Source organism: Miniopterus natalensis, chromosome 1, assembly GCF_054644295.1.
Source record: "Miniopterus natalensis isolate mMinNat1 chromosome 1, mMinNat1.hap1, whole genome shotgun sequence".
Taxonomy (NCBI): Eukaryota; Metazoa; Chordata; class Mammalia; order Chiroptera; family Miniopteridae; genus Miniopterus; species Miniopterus natalensis.
Window position 1 is genome coordinate 90805324 of NC_142081.1, and position 20684 is coordinate 90826007.

General features: G+C 39.1%; 1 protein-coding gene across 1 annotated transcript; it reads right to left on the reverse strand.

Annotated features, from left to right (window-relative positions):
• Positions 1-18777: 18777 nt before the first annotated feature.
• Positions 18778-19235, reverse strand: LOC107525072 (thymosin beta-4). Its single transcript, XM_016197157.2, has one exon. The coding sequence runs from the start codon at positions 19233-19235 to the stop codon at positions 19101-19103; it is 135 nt and encodes a 44-aa protein (XP_016052643.2). The 3' UTR covers positions 18778-19100.
• Positions 19236-20684: the final 1449 nt, after the last annotated feature.

A 20684-nucleotide genomic window follows, 5' to 3' on the forward strand; every position in this document is an offset into this window, starting at 1 on the left:
CTGTGGTCACGGTTGATCCTCACTGTCAGCCAGCCTGATAGTTGACCCCGTGCATGAACTGACCAATAACAACGGGAGGGCCCACATAACTCACACAAAAAACTTTCCTGGAGAACCCAGATCAGATATAAGTTGAACTGTATTACTGGGTCCCACAGGACACCTACTGTCTAAGGCCACCCTACCAACACTAGAAGACATAGCAGATATACCTAATACATAAAAACAAACACAGAGAGGCCGCCAAAATGGGGAGAAAAAGAAATGACCACATAAAAAAACAGGAGAAATCACCACCAGAAAAAGAGCTAAATAAAATGGAGGCAAGCAATTTACCAGAGATAGAGTTCCAAAAAAAATGGTTATAAGAATGCTCAAGGATCATAGTGAGAGCTTCAACAAAGACATAATAAGCATAAAAAACAACATAGAAACCATAAAACAAAAAGAGTCATAAATGAAGAATGCAGTATCTGAAATGAAGAATGCACTGGAAAGAATAAAGAGTAGGTTGGATGAAGCAGAGTACTGAATCAGCTATTTGGATGACAGGGTATTTGGGCCCCATCAAAGGAGCAAAAATTTTAAAAAATTTTTAAAAATGAGGATAGTTTAAGGGACGTTTTGGACAACATGAAGTGTGACAATATCTGCATCATAGGGGACAAGAAAGAGAAGAGAGAACGCAAGGAACTGAGAACCTATTTGAAGAAATAATGACCAAAAATTTCCCTAACCTACTGAAGGAAAAAAACACAATTCCATGAAGCGAAGAGACTCCCAAAAAAATTGAAGCTAAAGAGGCCCACACCAAGGCACATCATAATTAAAATGGCAAAGGTTAAAGATAAAGAGAGCCCTGGTCATTTTGACTCAGTGGTTAGAGCATCTGCCTGTGGAATGAAGGGTCCCTGGTTCAATCCCAGCCAAGGGCATGTACCTCAGTTGCAGGCTCAATCACCAGCCCCAGTCGGGGTGCATGCAGGAGGCAATCAATCAATGTGTCTCTCTCACATCAACGTTCCTCTCCCTTTCTCCCTCCTCTCCCCGCACTTCCATTCTCTCTGAAAAGCAATGGAAAAATATCCTCAGGGGAGGATTAAAAAAAGACAAAGAGAGAATCTTAAAAGAAGCAAGAGAAAACAGTTAGCTACCTACAAGGGAGCTCCCATAAGACTTCCAGTTGATTTCTCAACAGAAACATTTCAGGCCAGAAGGGATTGGCATTAAATATTCAAAGTGATGAAAAACAAGGACTTACAACCAAGATTACTTTACTCAGCAAGGCTATTATTTAAAATTGAAGAAGAAATAAAGAGCTTACCAGACAAGAAAAAGCTAAAGGAGTTAATTACCACCAGTATTACAAGAAATGTTAAAGGGTCTTCTTGAAGAAAAAGAGGGAAAGAAGGAGGAGGAGAAGGAGAACAGAGGAACGTATTTAAAAGAATAAAATGTCAATAAATATGTACCTATCAATAATAACCTTAAAGGTAAATGGATTAAATGCTTCAATCAAAAAACATAGGGTAGCTGAGTGGATAAGAATACATGACCCATATATATGCTGTCTACAAGAGACCCACATCAGAATGAAAGGTACATACAAACTAAAAGTAAAGGGTGGAAAAAGATATTTCATGCAAATGCAAAAAAAAAAAAAAAAAAAAAAAAAGCTGGGGTAACAATACTTATATTTGACAAAGTAGGGTGTAAAACTAAGGCTATAGTAAGAGACAAAGAAGGACACTATATAATGATACAGGGAGCAATCCAACAAGAAGATAAAACCCTTGTAAACATTTGTGGACTCTAGATAAGAGCACCTAAATATGTAAAGCAAATCTTGATGGACATAAAGAAAGATTTGACAGTAATACAGTTATAGGAAGGGATTATAATAGCCCACTGATATCAATGGCTAGATCTTCCAGACAGAAAACAAAGAAAGAAACAGTAGCCTCAAATGATACACTAAGTGGATTTAATTGATATCTTCAAAGCATTTCACCACAAAGCAGTAGAATACACATTTCTTTCAAGAGTACATGGAACATTTTCTAGGGTAGATCACATGTTAGGACACAAAAGAGGTCTCAGTAAATTTAAAAAGATTGAAATCACATCAAGCATCTTCTCTGACCATAATGGTATAAAACTACAAATCAGTCACCCAGAAAACAAAACTGAAAAACACACAAAGATATGGAAGTTAAATAACTTTACTAAAAAATTAATAGGCCAACTATAAGAACAAGGAAGAAAATGAATGATAACTTGAAACAAATGAAAGAGAACACAACAGTCCAAAATCTATGGGACACAGCCAAAGCAGCCCTAAGAGGGAAATTCACAGCATTACAGGCCTACCTCAAGAAACAAGAAAAAGGGATTTCAGATGGCAAAGGATTGAGTAGAAGCTACACCAACAATCTCCCAGGACCAAACTGGAATTACAACTAAAATATAGAAAAACCATCCTGAATAATCAACTGCAACTGAAAAAGAGCTGGAGAGCACTCTCATAAGCATGGACAAAAAGTTGAGACCACATAGAGATCGGTAGGAAGTGTAGAGGAAGGAGAGGGCTGGGTGGGCTTCCACAAGCAGCAGCTGAAGTTCTGGAGAAATTTCTCAGCTGTGGGGGTTTCCCACTGAGAACTCTGGGGTCTAAAACCTAAGCTGGGCTTTCCAGCCCAGAGGATCAGAACTGAGAAAAGTGCCCATGTAACATCTGACTGTGAAAAGCAGTGGGGTTTCTGTCTGCCAGGGAAAGAAGACTGGAAATGCAAGCACCTTCTTAAAGGGCGAACCCACAAAGTTTCATGTGCAGCCACTCACCTGGGGCTCAGTGCAGAGTGGACTGGAGCTGTGTGAGGAGAATCTAGGGTTGTGGGTTCTGCAGATAGAGCTCAGAGGGCACCTGTCTGGATTCCTGTGCTGAGTCATCCCCCCCGTACAGCAAGAACATCGTTCTCAGGCAGATATTTGCCTTCCAAGTGGTTTTTGCCTATAGTGGGGGGTGAGGGGGAAGCAATTGCCCCAACCTGCTGGAAAATTTCTCACCCCACCTGGAGTTTCTACAGCCTGAGGCTCATTGAGAGACTGAATAACAGCCTCTGGGTGCTTTAAGTCTTTGCTGGATTTGCTTCTGGACCCAGGGCTTGGAAAAGCAGACCTTGGTGTGCATCTTGGTCCTGTCCAAACACACCCAGCCCCAACAGAGGGAACCACAAGCAGAGGACTTTAGAAAACTTCTGACAGCACACTCAAGGCCAGTCACAAACAGTGTCTGACATTGGCCTGCACCAGAAACCATCCAAAAGACTGGAAGTCCTAGCAGATCTATCTAGTACATAGAAACAAATCCAAACAGGCAGCTAAAATGCGGAGAGAAAAATATAAGCCCCAAATGAAAGAACAAAAGAATTCTCCAGAAGAAAAGCTAAATGAAATGGAGAAAAGCAATCTGTCAGATATAGAGTTCAGAATACCAATCATAAGGATGCTCAACAGCATGAGTAAAACAGTGGAAACTATGAAGGAATTTAAGAATGACATAGTAGAAATAAAAAAAAAAAACCCACCCCAACAACATTGGAAGGAATAAACAGCAGATTAGGGGAAGCTGAGGATTGGACCAGTGAATTAGAAGACAGGGTAGAAAAAAAATCACTCAGTCAGAGAACCAAAAAGAAAAAACTATTTAAAAACAGGAGGGCAGTTTAAGGGAGCTGTGGGACAGCAAGAAATGTAACAATATTTGCATTATAAAAATGCCAGAAGATGCAGAAAGCAAACAAGTGTTAGAGAACCTGTTTGAAGAAATAATGGCAGAAAACTTCCCTAACCTGGTGAAGGAAAAAGTCACACAAGTTCAGGAGACACTGAGAATCCCAAGCAAGAACAATCCAAAGAGGCCCACACCCAGACACATCATAATTAAAATGCCAAAAATTCAAGATAAAGAGAGAATCTTAAAGGCAGCAAGAAAAAAGCAATCTATTACCTACAAAGGAGCTCCCATAAAACTATCATCTGATTTCTCATCAGAAACTCTACAGGTCAGAGGGAATGGCGTTAAGTATTTAAGGTAATGCAAAACAAGGTTCTGAAACTAAGACTACTCTATCCAGCAAGACTATCATTCAAAATAGATGGTGAGGTAAAGAGCGTCACAGATGGGAAAAAAGGCTAATGGAGTTTATCACCACCAAACCAGCATTGCAAGACATGCTAAAGGGACTGCTGTAATAAGAAGTTGAAATAAAGAGAACGAAATCATAGGCATAAAGAAATAAAATGGCAATAGATAAGTACCTATCAATAATAACCTTAAATATAAATGGATTAAATGTTCCAATCAAAGGGCATAAGGTAGCTGAATGGATAAGAAAACATGACCTAAATATATACTGTCTACAAGAGACCCACCTCAGAACAAAAGACTCACACAGGCTGAAAACAAAACCAAAACCAAAAACTTCTGGAGGACTTTAGAGGAGAGATCAACAGCAATACAGTCACAGTAGGGGACTTTAACACCCCACCGACTTTACTGGATAGATCTTCCAGATGAAAAATCAATAAGGGAACAGTGACTCTAAATGACACACTAGGTCAGATGGATTTAATTGACATTTACAGAATATTTCGCCCCAAAGCTTCAGAATATACATTCTCCTCAAGTGCACACAGGACATTCTCAAAGATAGACCACATGTTAGGTCACAAAACAAGTCTCTACAAGTTCAAGAAGATTGAAATCATATCAAATGTCTTCTCAGATATTTACACCATGGAATACTATGCAGCTGTGAAAAGGAAGGATTCCTCATCCTTTGAGACAGCATGGTGGGATCTGGGGAGTACTATGCTAAGCAAAATAAGCCATCAGAGAAAGACAAGTATCACATGATCTTACTCATATGTGGAATCTAGTGAACAAAATAAACTGATGAACAAAATAGATCCAGAGACAGAAGCATGGAACAGACTAATGAAGCTGTGCTTGTTGGGTGGGTGGGAAGAGATTAATCTAATAACATATGCATAACCCATGGACACAGACAATAGCGTGGTGAAGGCCTTGTGGGAGGGGTACAGGGGGAAGGAGATCAGTGGGGCAAATAAAGGGGACATTTGTAATACTTTCAACAATAAAGATAAATTTTTAAAAAAAGAAACAAAAAAAGTATCAAATAAACAATATAATTTTACACTCAAAGTAACTAGAAGAAGAACACAAACAAAGCCCAAAGTGAGAAGAAAAGAAATAATAAATATCAAAGCAGAAATAAGTGAAATAGAGTCTAAATACATATAAAAGATCAATGTAACCAAAAGCTGGTTCTTTGAAAAGATAAACAAGATGGACAAACGTCTAACCAGACACATCAAGAAAAAAAGAGAGAGGACCCAAATAAATAAAATCAGAAATGAAAGAGAAGTAACAACTGACTCCACAGAGATACAAAGGATCGTAAGAAAACGTTTCTTTTTTAAAAAGTTTATCTTTATTGTTGAACAACTGTATGCCAACAAATTGGACAATGTGGACAGATTCTTATAATAATACAATCTTCCAAAATTGAATCAGGAAGAATCAGAAAATCTGAATAAATCAATTACAACTAATGAAGTTGAAGTACAGTAGCAATAAAAACAACATCCAACAAACAAAAGTCCTGGGCCAGATGACTTCACAGGTGAATTTTACTGAACATTCAAAGAACTAATACTTATCCTTCTCAAACTATACTTAAAAATTCAAGAGGAAAGAAGACTTCCATGCTTATTTTACAAGGCCAGCATTATCGTAACTCCAAAGCCAGGTAAAGACACTACAAAGAAAGAAAATTATAGGCCAACATCCCTGATGAATATAGGTGTCAAAATCCTCAACAGAATATTAGCTAACTGGATCCAGCAATACACTGAAAAGATCATATGCCATAATCAAGTGAGATTTATTTCAGGGACTCAGTGTTTGTACAATATCTTCAAATCACTAAACATAATACTCTACATAAACAAAAAGATTAAAATGACAAGATCAGCCCTAGCTGGGTTGCTCAGTTGGTTTTAGAGTCATCCCGTGCACCAAAGGGTTACAGGTTTGATTCCCAGTCAGGCACATACCTAGGTTGCAGGTTTGATCCCTAGTGAGTGGGCATACCAGAGGCAACCAATCATTGTTTCTCTCTCCCATTGATGTTTCTCTCTTTGTCTCTGTCTCTCCCTCCTTCTCTCTCTAAAGTCAATAAAAACATATCCTCAGGTAAGGATTAAGAAAAAAATCACAAGATCATATCAACAGATGCAGAAAGAGCATTTGATAAAATCTAGCACTCTTTTATAATAAAAACTCTCAGCAAAGCCAGAATAGAGGGAACATACCTCAACATAATAAAGGCCATATATGACAAAGCCACAGCTAACATCATACTCAAAGGGAAAAAACGAAAAGCATTTCCGTTAAGATCAGGAACAAGACAGTGATGCTCACTTTCACCACTCTTATTCAACATAGTATTGGAAGTCTTAACCACAGCAATCAGACAAGATGAAGAAATAAAAGGCATCCAAATTGGAAGGAGAGGAAGTAAAAGTGTCATTATTTGGAGATGACATGATACTCTGTATATAGAGAACCCTAACGAGTTCACCAAAAAACTACTAGAACTGATAAATGAATTCAGTAAAGTAGCAGGATATACAATTAATATCCAACAATCAGTTGCATTTTTTGTTTTGTTTTTGTTAATCCTCACATGAGGATATTTTTCCTGTTGCTTTTCAGAGAGATTAAAAGGGAAGGAGGTAGGCGGGGGAGAGAGACAAACATCTATGTGAGAGAGACACATCAACTGGTTGCCTCCCGCAACCAGAGGTAGGAAGTGAATCTGCAGTCGAGGTTTGTGCCCTTGACCAGGAATAGAACTGGAAACCCTTTGGTAGGCTGATGCTCTAACCACAGAGACCACTGGCCAGGGCCAGGTGCATTTTTATACACTAATAATGAACTATCAGAAAGGGAAACAATTCCATTTATTATTGCATCAAAATAATAAACAAACAAAATATCTTGGAATAAATTTAACCAAGGATACAAATTTTTCTGTACTCGGAAAATTATGAGACACTGAGGAAGGAAATTGAAGAAGATACAAATAAATGGAAGGATATATCATGTTCATGGATAGAAAGAATTAATATCATTAAAACGTTTATACTACCCAATATATTCAACACAATTCCTATCAAGACACCAATGGTGTATTTAACAGTACTAGGACAAATATTCCAAAAATGTATATGGACTCACAAAAGACCCTAAATAGCCACCACAACAAAGTTGAAAGAATCATGCTACATGATATCAAACTATACTGTAGGCCATAGTAATCAAAACAGCATGGTACTGGCATAAAAACAGACATATGAATAAATGGAACAGAATAGAGAACCCAGAAATAAATCCACATCTTTATGGCCAATGAAAATTTCACAAGAGAGGCAAGAACATACAATGGGGTAAAGATAGTGTATTCAATAAGTAGTGTTGGGAAAACTGGACAGATATGTGCAAAAAAATGAAACTAGACCACCTTCTTATATCATACACGAGAATAAACTCAAAATGGATTAAAGACTTAAAATGTAAGACTTGAGAAGCCTTAAAAACCCTAGGAGAAAACAGATATAAAAATCTCCTAGCAATATTTTTTCTGATATATCTCCTCGGGCAAGGAAAACAAAAGAAAAATAAACAAATGGGACTATATCAAACTAAAAACTTTTTGCCCAATAAAGAAAATCATCAATAAAATGAAAACAAAATCCATTGAATGGGAGAGTATATTCACCAATGATACATCTGATAAGGGGTAATAGCCAAGATTTATAAAGAACTTATACAACTCAACACCAAAAATCGAATAATTCAGTTTAACAAATGGACAAAGGGCCTGAATAGACACTTCTCCAACAGAGGACATACAGATGGCCAAGAGACATATTAAAAGATGCTCAATGTCACTAATCATCAGAGATAAACAAATTAAAACCACAATGAAATACCACCTTACACCTGTCAGAATGGCTACCATCAATGAATCAAGAAACAACAAGTGTTCACAAGAATGTGGAGAAAAGGGAACCCTTATGCACTGTTGGTGGGAGTGCAGATTGGTGTAGCCACTGTGGAAAAAAGTATAAAATTTTCTCATAAAATTAAAAATGGAACTGCTTATGACCCAGCGATTCCACTTCTGAGAATATATCCAAATAAACTCAAAACACTAATTCAAAAGAATACATGCACCCCTATGTTCATTGTAGCATTGTTTACAGTAGCTAAGATTTGGAAGCAACCCAAGTGCCCATCAGTAAAATGGTGGATGAAAAAACTGTGATACATTTAGACAATGGAATACTACATGGCCACAAAAAAGAAGGAAATCTTACCTTCTGTGACAGCATGGGTAGACCTGGAGAGATTATGCTAAGTCAAATAAGCCAGTCAGAGAAAGGCAAATCTCATATGATTTCACTTATATGTGGAATCTAATGAATAAAATAAACAAACAAAATAGAAACAGACTTATAGATACACAAAACAGATTGACAGCTATCAGAGGGGGGTTGTGGGGCTGGGTGAAAAGGGTGAAGGAATTAAGAAAAAGAAAACAACCACCCTCAGACAACAGTATGGTGATTACCAGAGGGAAAGGGGAGCGGGGGAGGTAGAAGTGGATAAAGGGAGAATAAATGGTGATGGAAGAGACTTGACTTTGGGTGGTGGACACACAATACATTATACAGATGATGTACTGTAGAATTGTATACCTGAAATCTGTATAATTTGATTAATCAATGTCACTCCAATAAATTTAAGAATTGTTTAAAAATATAAATAAATAAATAAACAAACTAAATGTAAGCATCTTGAAATTTGAGGAGATTGGAATAGAGAAAGGGAAGTGCTCTGTGAGGGAGGAAAGCTTTCATTCAGATCTGGTCTTGTTTCCTTGCTTAAAAAGAGTACTCCACAAGAGGATTTTGAGTTTGCAGTAAGAATGACTTAAAAACAAAACAAAAAACCCCTTCATTATCACTGAAGACAGTTATCAAAATGTGTGTAATCCTCATTTCAAGTTAAATACTTAAAATTGTTAATTTTTCTGTAAGAGCGTATGTTTTGTCCCAAATGTTTTCCCTAATTACATTCTTTATTTACAGGCAATAAAATTTATAAATATAGTTAATGTAAGACATAGATTGAAGAATTTGAAAACTGGGAGATTTTTGTCTAGAAAATTCCCTGAGATTACTGTAACTAAACTGCAATTAAGATAGAGCAAGTTCTCAAGCTGTATACTGTCACCTACTAGGATTTGATCCATTTTTTTAAACTTGCTAAAATATTTGATAGTATACAGGTATTTTATTTATACCTTTAGTTATTCTGTAGGTTGTTAAATTGATTTGCAATGTAATCATGGTAGCAAAAAGACAGATGTTAGTTTGGTATTTGATAGAAAAAAATTTTTCACAGTTAATTAGCTGTGGTACTTCTTTACCAAGCAATACAGAAAATTTTTATAAATTTTGGAAAACCAAAACTGATAATGATGAAAAATTAACGTAATTCAGGAAAGAATAAGAAACCCAACTTTGTATTAATTATCCCTGACACTTCTGTTTCTCTTTGGAGTTTGCACAAAGCCCTCACAAGGAAGTGACACTGTTTCTTGCAGCATGAATAGGGGATTGGTGACCACGCAGGTGTGACAGTGAGAAAAGACCCCAGCATTCAGGAGAGGGCTTCCAGAGACAGGGCGTGGGTCCTCCCTATCTTTGCTGGGAACACTGATTCCCCATCCCCCAGGGCTTACAGGAGCCCTGTGAAAAGACAAAACAATGCCTATTATTTAAAAATAGGGGTCCAAAGATTTTATATGATTTGGCCAAGGTAAAAAATGACCAAGCAATGAGGTGGGATGGAAGGGAGCACTCGTCATGACGCCCTTCAAGGCTGTACCTCACATGGGTGGGTTGTAGGTGACTGTTTTTCTCAGATGATGTTGGTTTGCAATAAGCAAAAAACAACAGTTAAAGACCATGGGAAAGCAAAGCATAAGTGAAAAGTATAATTGTTGTGTTTTTGTGTGTGTGTGTTTTTACCATTCCAAGCTTTAGAAAACCATATACAGTCTATGGCAATCTGACCTTCTCATTTTATATTCTCTGGAGAAAAGGAAAAGTAGGCTCAGTTTGGTTTGGGTCATAAAATGAATATTGTTTAATCTGGATTTTCAAAATGTCCTGATTCTGTTCAAGGAACTTGGTGAGGTGAAATGTAAGGAGCATCAGGAAGTCGACAAAAATCAGTGACGTGATCAGTCAATAATTTGTAGAATTACTGTTATCCACACTCAGCATAATAGGTGGTTTTACAGCCAGGTATCTACAATCTGTAGATCTCTCTATTCTGTTTTAAAGTATTTTAAAATAAGAACAGAAGCACTACACCATATAATGCATGCAATACAGGAAAAGGAGATACAAGGTAAAACGTGCATTTGTTGTTAGGAAGAATTAAAAAGCACTCCTGTTCCTAAGAACTAGAAAAGAAAGCAGCAAAATAGTATTCATGCAGGAGTAGTGCTAGAGCGGTCATTAAGTTTATTTAAAACCATGAGAACAAAGTGCCAGGTGGTGCCTGGGCAGGTAGCTGTGTGGACCAGTGTTACCTACACTCCGTGCAAGGGAGCAGATGGCATAACTTAAGGAACACACTTAGGTCTTTTTTAAATGTCATTTTCAAATTTGACCAACGTAAACAAGCCAAACTTTTGTACAGGACACAAAGAGTGTTTTTATTTCCTTTTAAGTCAGAGCATGTGCATTTATGTTCATGAAATCCAGAAGTTGGGGGAGCCAGAGGCTGGGTGGGAGAGTGAGGAAAGGTCACTTGGGAAGCAGGAGCCCTGCCTTGCCCTTCAAGAAAGGGAAGGCATCACAGAGGAGGTGGGTCTGTACACTCAAAAAGGAGAGCTGATGAGGACGCATGTGAGAGTGAATTAGTGGTCGAAGCAGAGGGAGGAATTGGCATGAAACATCAGAGGGAAGGGTCCACAGGGAGTATTAGCCTCTTTAATATGAAAAAGAATTACTTAAACTAATTGATGTCATACTAATGAAGTCACATTTTTGGTATAGATCACTAACAATTTATAAACAGTAGTAAAGAGCTATTCTTCACCTACTATATCTAGAATCCAAGCACTTCTCACTTTGGCTGCCACCTCCTTGGTGAAAGCCACCTGTGCCCTCACCTGGATGGCTACAATAACCTCCCCTGCCCCAGACTGATCTCCCTGCTGTGTCCTTGTGTCCTTTCTACCAGGTGATATAAAAATATGCAAGAACATACTCTAGCTTTCAGGGCCTGCTGGCTGAACGACAACTCTGCTTCAGACTATTGCCAGTGGAGCAGTCCTGTGTAAGGCTGTGTCCTTCCTCTTACCAGAAATCTATAGTAGCACCACACTGGCACATGGTCCCACCTCTTACTCCTCCCCATCCTCATTCTGCTCCCTCAGTTACTCTCTGACCCCACTCATTTCCCAGGGTCTTTGCACTTACCATTCCAATTGTGTCTCTCTGAAAGATACTAGAACTGGTCCCCTAACTCCTTCGAGTCTTTACAAAAATGTGACCTTCTTAGTGGGCCCTGCATGGCCATCCCTTGTTAATGTTGAAATTCCCTACAGTCAAATCCCTTTAACTTCCTTCTCTGCTTTATTTTCCTCCATAGTTCTTATTTTTAAATCTGTTTGGTTTGCTGCATTACCTCCCATACACCAGTGCTTGGCACATAGTGGGCACTCCCTAAATATATGTTGAATAAATAAATGATTGAATGAATGCACAAATAATGGTGAGTAAAGGAAAAATAGTCCCAACACATATCATGACCATGCTGTGAAGATTAGAATAGGAAGGGGACTACAGGAGTAAAAATGAGCCAAAGTTATATATATATTAGTTATATATATTAGTTATATATATATATTTAGAAACTGAACAAAGTGAACATGGGATCGCATCAACAGATGAAGATAATGTTTACATTATAAAAACCAGCATTTTCAAAAGCAAACAATATTTACTGAAGGAATTACAATAGGATATAGTGGAATAATAAAAAAGTAGATTTGTTCTGCTAAGAGCTCATATTAAAATAGGCTAAAATAATAGAAAGTAAATTTTGGGAGAATCTGAGCCTTTTGGGTAGAGATAGATGCTGATAACTAGCAATGTTTCTGCTTGAACAGTCCCTAAGAATGCCAGTATCTGGAGGATGGGACAGCCTCATTGAGGACAGGGCAGACAAGTGTTTAGACAGCCTCGGGGAAAACTGGGAGATCATAGTAAGAGCCTTTATGTAACAATTTGTGGTTTATTTTTTTTTTTTTTAACATATCTTTATTGATTTCAGAAAGAGGAAGGGAGGGGGAGAGAGAGATAGAAACATCAATGATGAGAGAGTCATTGATCGAGCCCACAACCCGGGCCTGTGCCCTGCCCGGGAATCAAACCCCGATCACCTGGATCCTAGGTAGACGCTCAACCGCTGAGCCACGCCCGGCCGGGCAGTATTTCTTTTGATCCTCAAAGAAACTCTGATATCTGGAGGTTTGAAAAACTGGTTTTCAGAGCAAAGACTTGACTTGGGTCATCAACCATCACCAACCACCAATCTGCACCTCCATCGTGGACCCCTTGCCTCCCAACTCTGTGTTTTACAGGACCCCCTCCCTCCCTACAGGAGGATCACCTTTCCCAGAGCATCCAGGGCCTGGGCTTTGGCCCCTCTCTGCTGCTAATATTAAGCACAATCATTATAGCTACTATTTTGGGGGCATGTTCTTCCACTTCCAGGCACTTTGCTAAGTAATTTACATAGAATCCCATGTAATATGACAACTTTTCGAGGTCCACAGGTACTGTTATCATCACCATTTGACAGATGGGGACACTGAGGTTTCAGAGACATTAAGTAACTAGTTCAGGTCACTCAGCCAAGTAAGTGGCAGAACTGAGAGACACCGCATAAACTTGTTTTGCCTTGGCAACACCAGAGCTTTCCTCTCTCACTAAAACTTACCTGTCTTCCTTCACTCTTCTACAAGTATTTATTGAACACCTGTTGTTCTTGGCCCTGTAGATACAGCAGAGAGTCACATAGATAACATCCCTGTTCTCATGGAGCTTACCTCCTGATGGGACAGGGGAAGAGATTAAACAAACAAAAGCTACTTAATAGAAGATGATAAATTCTGAAAAGAGAACTAGGTATGATGAGGGGCTAGAGAATGGTGGCTGAGGGGTGCTATTTTAGAGAGGGTGCTCTGAGAAGGCCTCCACGAAAATGCTGTTTAAGCAGAGATCTGCATGAAGTTCTGCAGTAGGTCATGCAACCCCCTGAAGGAAGGGGAGGCAGGCAGAGGGCTCTAAGTGCTTTGATTTGAACATAAAACAATCATACTCTTCATGTTCTATCCAAAAATTTGACTTGTTAAATAGGTCGAATTTGAAAATGATGTCAATGTGCTTGGTTTGCGAGTTTAGAAAAGTGCAGTGTAGCTGCTGCTTTTCCAGACAGGGCGTTAATCTCAGGTAACTGGTTCCGACAGCTGCCTGTGGTTACTCTTTCAGTCCCATTGGGTCCCTCTCTCTTGCAGAATTTAGCCCTCACAACATTGTATTATATTTATCAGGATTTCAGGACTCCTCTCCCCTACTTGTCTATAGACCAGAGGTTTGATGGGTGTGTTTGGTGAACAGATGAAGGAGTCTTGCTCACAGGTATTGGTAGCCCCTTTGGAATCACTTGGCAAAAAGGGAGGATTCTCAAAAGCTCCTCCTAAGGAAGAAACTGGTTTAGGTACAGCCCCAGCAGGATTGTTAGAGCCTGGGAAGCACCCTATTTGTGTCTGCTCTGGGGTGGGCAGTGGATAACTAATCCAGGTCTAAATTATAGCACACACCTGGTAAGAAAAGTTTTAACACTGGAAAAAAAAGTATTATAAGAGAAGAATCAGAGCAGGATACAGCAGTAGAAACTATATGAAGATAGAATTAAGCTCAGCAGAAAGAACTTTCTAGCCATTAAAGTCTAGTCAAATGCTTGTGTAATATCAACAGCTAGGAGACCAATAAGGGACACTGTAGTAGGGTTCCTACTTTGGTTGCAAGTAATGCAACTCAGGGTTGCATTTCTCCCAGTCTGAGGTGGTTCTCAGGCCATAACACTTTTAGTACTAAAACTGGAACAGTCCCCACAAACCAAGCCAGTTGGTCGTCGTAGTTAGAAGTTTGGACTAAAGATCTGCACAAAACCTGGTATATACAGGGTGGGGCAAAAGTATGTTTACAGTTGTTGTATGGAAAATAATACAACAATTAATTAAATTAATACAAAAGTAAACTGTGTTTTGGCTACTCACAATGGTAAACCGACTTTTGCCCCACCCTAGTGCTCAGTAAAGATCTGTCAAATGAATCATGTTGTATGATTCTAGGAACGTTGCCCACTTGTACTGGTAAATAAAATTTCCTTTTTCATGGGGAAAGCTTATCTTAAGGATTATTTAGTTAAAAGTAATAGAACTCATCCAAACTAGTTCAGGTAAAATGGAGATCATGGGAAGGTTATAAAGAACTCTCGCAGATCAAAACTAGGTAAAGCAGGCAAGCCTTAGAGGGCTGGAACAGGGAAGTGGAAAACTATTTGGAAATAAGGCAAAAGGCTCTCCCCTCCCCGCTGCCCCACACTCTTGTACTCTGCTCTGTCCTTTTATCCTTCCACACTTTTTCCACTATTCTTTTTGCACAGGGCTCATCATGCCCCCCCCCCGCCCCAAAAGTCTAAGCCCTGAAATTGGCATGATCACCATCACGACAAATTAGCTCAGGCTTTCAATTGTAAGTTCCTGAGAAGCAGCAGCAGACTAACCTAGGTATGTCAGGCCACCTTTGCTTCATCACCTGTGGCTGGAGGGGGAGGGACAAGCCTGTGCCTTGAGTGACTGTTCTAGGACTGTGGAAGTTACTTAAATTCAGGACAATGGTTACCTCTGGTGGGAAGGAAAGTGGGGAGGGATACATAGGTGTCTTTGACTACTTTACTTCTGGTTTATTTCCTAAACTTTAGGGGGATTTCCTGGTATTTGCTATGTCATATTTTTATATCATTTTAAATGTCTGAAACCTTTCTTGAAAGTTTAAAATAAAAAAGAGGGGCTCTTCTTTAAATGAAGAGGAAGAAAATTTGTATAAAATTGCACGTATATAGACATATATTGACCAATGATCAGCTTTCAATAAAATAACATATAATTCTCTGTTAATCCTTTGGTTCTCAAATTCTTCATCCTAGTTTATGATAGACACTGTTCTATTCAGGAGTTGATTCATTCATTCATTTATTCATTCACAAACACTGATTCACTAAGCACCATATGCCAGGAGTGGTGGGAAGCCTTGGATTTACAAGAAAATATGAGAACCCGAGGCTTACACAAGGAGACAGACATGCAGCTAGCAAGAGTAGGATGGAATTCTAACTTTTTAAAATCTGAAATGAGATTCTATATAAAGGTTTCTCACAGTTTTTGTCTAGGAAAATCCTCCATTATTTGGGAGCAAATTGTCTTTTGTGTTGGAAGAAATCACTTAAGTGGCCCCGCCTGGTGATGGGAGGGCAAGTGGCACTCATTACTAGGACAAGGAGATTATGTGTGTGTGCCTGACAGAAGCTGCTTTTCCCAATCCTTTAGGCAAGCTGGGGAGATGGGCTAACTTAGACAGGGGCCAAGGGACTTCTTGGAAAGAAAGGGAAGGAGACTTTGAAGTGGGTGCAGAGTTTTAGAAGAGTTAAGATGACGATGGCTTCAAGAGATCTGCTGGCAGAGAGGATATTGAGGCTGCTGAAGAGGGTCTCATAGTGGCAGAGGGGTATCTTTAATCCCTTCCAGAAACAGACCCTGAGATGAGGATTCATCAGTAAGTGGTTTCCTGAGAAGGCTGTCCCAGGGAGAGACATAGGGAGTGGGGGAGCGGGACTGACAAGGAAAGGGAGGATGTGCTCCCAGCAGAGCTCCCAGAGGGTAGCTTCAGCAGATTCCACAGGGGACTCTGGAGTATAAACTGTCTACACTCTGAAATGAGAGGAAGGGGTCCTAATAAATCCCAGCAGAACCCTGTCATCAAATGCCACAAAGGGGCTAGGCTGGCTGGTGAAAGGGTGTAGTGCTAGGACCTATGGTCACAGGTTGCATGTAGGAGGCTGGGGGCTGGGAGCAAACCTTAGCCCAGCCTGGGCTTAAGCCAGGGAGCCACCCTTGACACACCCACTCTGGCACAGTGAGCCCCAAAGAGTGAGCTCTGGACCAACAAAGGTGGACTAAGGCCAATGGACAATTCACCATCACCGAGCACAGGGTCAGTTTTTAAAACTAAGGGAAGCAGTAACACTTTAAAAAACAACAGAGTGAATGACTGAGTTAATCAGAGGCACCAGCTTGTTCATGACTGGCCCCTTCGAGTTGAGTGCAAATCCCTGAAGTTACTGAACAATTTGATGGGAAAAGAACATCTCCACAGCCCTGGGAAGGGGGTAAGCTTCCTGTAAACCTGGCAAGTGGAAACTAAAGCCAGTTTTGCTTGAAGGATAAAGCACTGTGACTTAATTTTCACCCCAAGCTGGTGAAGCAGGTCATGCCAGTTATATAAAGAAATAGGGAAATAATTTCAAATTGTGGTAAGTCTTATGGCTGTAAAGCATAGGTTAAAATGAGAGAGAATAATTAATAAGGAGATATGATTGGATTTATAGGAGAAGCGGTCAGAGAAGTGTCTGTGAAAATGTGGTATTTCAACAAAGCCTGAGGAACCAATGGTATGGAGTAGGGGAGGGGCAGAGCCTCTCTATAATGAAAATAGCATGTGCAAATGTCCTGAGGCAGGAAGCTATTTGATGTACTTGATAAGTATGGCCAAAATAAGGTGAGTGTGGCTCTGGACCAGTAAGTGAGGAGAAAATGGTTCCAATGAGATTGAAAAGGATGGCAGGGGCCAGGTCATGCAAGGCCTTATGAACTGTATCAAAGTTTTGTTTGTTTGCATTTTCCCCTAAGGGTCCTGAGGAACCACTGAAGGAATTACAGCAGAGAACTAACCTGATAAAATCTACCTTAAAATAATTGTTCAGTCTGTTGTGTGGACAATGAACTGGAACCAGATAAGAATGGAGGCAGCTATGAATAAGGCCATCATTTTGGAATCCCATTACTTGGATTCAAAACCCAGTTCTGCCATGTACTAACTGTGTGACTATGGGTGAGTTACTTAACTTCTCTATGCCTTGATTTTATCGTCTCCAAAATGCAAATAAAAATAGTACTCATTTTATTGGGTTATTATGAGGCTTTAAAGATACAATGTTTGATAAGCATTTTCACACATAGTAAACTTGGCACAGAGTAAATACCCAATAAACTTTGGCCAATGTATGGTGTATTATTGTGTATTGTTATTATTATTTTTCAGTAGGAAGAGAAAGCTGTTGGAGTTTTAGGAGACAAATAAAAAACAACCCCATCTCTCCCTTATAAGTTTAGAACCAGTGGAAAAATAAGACAAAGAAGATGACAAGTGGGCATATTCTGGCATGAGTGAAGGGGTGAGGCATACAGTCAGAAATAAATAAGTGGTTAAATACTTAAGTTATATCATGCTTTAGAAAATATCTCTTCTATTACTGATAATGAGGAAGTGTGGCTTAGATCAGCAGTCAGGTCAACCTCCTACTATTTCCCCCTGATGAAACAGACACACTCATCTAATCACAGAGTTGGAAAACCACTGCCCCTCTCTCCCCCCATCACTGCAGGGTGAGAGTTTCCCCTAAAGCTCACCAGACAGTAGAAGGAAGACCAGACCCAGATATAGTCATCTTTCTTAAATTAACTATGATAAAATGCACCCATTTAAACTGTGCAGATAGATGAGTTTTGAATGATTTATGCATCTGTGTAATTATCACCGCCACAATCAAGATATAGAATATTTCCATTACTCCAAACAGTTTCCTCATGCCCCTTTGTAGAAAATTCCTATCCTTGAACCTCACAGCAATTAAAATTAGTTTTGCCTCTTCTGGAATTTCTTATAAATGTAACCATATAGTATGCACTCTTTGCATCTTCTTGCTTTTGCACAGGGTGTGTTTGAGACTAATCCATGTTGTTGTATATATCAGTAGTTTTTACATACTGTGGCCAGGTAGTATTTTATTGTATGGACATTCCACAAAATTTATGTATCCATTTATCAGCTGATAGGTATTGGAGTTGTTTCCAGGTTTTGACTATTATGAATAAAGCTACTGGGACTATTCATGTAAAAGTCTCTATGGACATATGTTTTTAGTTTTCTTGGTTAAATGCTTAGAATTGGAATTGCTGGGTCATGTGATAAGTTATTCTTTACTTTATAAGAAATTGCTGAATGGTTTCCGAAAGCAGTTGTACCATGTTCTGCTTTCCCTCCAGTAGGGCATGAGAATTCCTGTGTCTCCATCATCCTCATCAACATTTGATCTGGTCAGTTCTTTTTTTTTTCGTTCAGGTTTTAAAACTTTTTATTTGCATATTAAAAACTTGTGCATTCCAATCATTAAAATCATTTTAACAACAACAACAAAAATGGCACTCTGATTAAACTGCATTTTACAGCCTGCAGGACACCTTGGTCCAGCTTGGTTTTTACTCTAATTTCACTGTCGTCCCACCCAGCTTGCTCCTTCCTTCACCAACATGCAGGTCTTTCCCTTCCCTGCCAGCCAGGCGGTGGGAGAGGCAGGTGCGGCCTTCGCTGTCAGCAGTTCTCTGATGTGAAAAGGGGCAGCACAGTCACTTAAACGGATCCAACCTCTTTGCATCTTACAAAGTTAAACAGCTAAAAGAAGTAAAATAAGAAGGCGACGCTTGTGGAATGTACAGTGCATACTGGCTGCGCGAGCCTCATTAAGATTCGCCTGCTTGCTTCTCCTGTTCAATCGTTTCTTTGGGAGGCAGTGGATTTTTCTCTTGCGTTTCTGTCTTCTTCAATTCCGACTTACCGAATTTCTCAATCTCAGCCACACCGGCTTTGTCAGACATGGTTGCAGAGGGAGCCGAGCGAGGCGCAGAGCGAGGGAGAGGTCAGATCTGCTCCGGGGCCGCCGCCAAGGCTGGTCAGCTCTTTCAATTTTGGCATTAATTTTAGTCCTTTAGTGGGTGTGCAGAGGTATTTCAATGTAGTTTAATTTACATTTCTCTGATAACTAATGATATTGAGCATCTTTGCCTCCACTTATTGACCATTCCTATGTCTTTTTTGTGATATATCTGTTTAAATATTTTGCCTATTCTAAAAGTAGGGTTTTTTCATTCTCATTAGTGAGTTGTACAAATCCTTTGTATACTCTGGACCTTGTTCTTTGTAGATATATGGGTTGCAAATATTTTCTCCTCTCTGTGGATTACCACTTCACTTTCTAATAAAGTCTTTCAAGGAACAGAAGTTTTTAACGTTGATGAAGTACAATTTCTTAGTTTCTTCCTTTTGTGGTTTGTGCTTTTTTCCCTATCTAAGGAATCTTTGCCTACCCCAAATAACCTGGGTCTTTCTTCTAAGTATCCTTCTAGGACCTTACTAGTGTTAGCTTATATATACAGGTCTATGATGAATTTCAAGCAAATTTTTGTGTATGGTAAGACTTGAGGTTCCTTTTTTTACATATGGACAACCAGTTTATCTAGCACCATTTGTTGAAAAGACTGTCTATTCCATATTGAATTAGAATGGCACCTCTGTCAAAAATGAATTAACCATGCATGTGTGGATATGTCTCTGAACTCTCAATTTTGTTGCATGGATTTATGTCTATCTTCACGCCAATACCACATTGTCTTGACTGCCTTATGGTAAATCTGAAATGAGGTAGTATAAGTCCTTCAACTTATTCTTTTTTTCAACATTGTTTTGCTTATTCTAGCTCTTTTACATTTTTATAAAATTTCAGAATCAGCCTGTTAATTTATATAAAAATGCCTACTGGCATTTTACTGGGATTATATTGAATTTATAGATCAATATGAGGAGAACTGACATCTTACCAATACGGAGTTTCTGAACTTATGGCTTATCTCTCCATTTATTGAAGTTTTTTCTCTCAACTATGTTTTTCTTTCAGTGTACACATATTTTGTCAGACTTATATGCTAGTATTACATATTTATTCATGCTATTATACATGGTATTTTTCATTTCATTTGTTTGTTGCTAATACACAGAAATAAAATTGATTTTTACATCTTGATCTTGTATCCTGCAGCTTTTGGCGCTGCATGCATGCTAAAATGGGAGCATGCCTTTCCCTAGTTCCCTGCATGTGCTTCATTCCATGCACAATCACTTAGGAATGTGTTTGGTTAAAAGTTTCACAATAGTAACATAAACATATATTAGGTGACAGCTGTTAAGTTGCAATGACTTCCTGGGGAACCTTTCAGCCTTTTCCTCATAGTTGCAGGATAGCTATTACAGCTGCAACCCTCACATCCTTG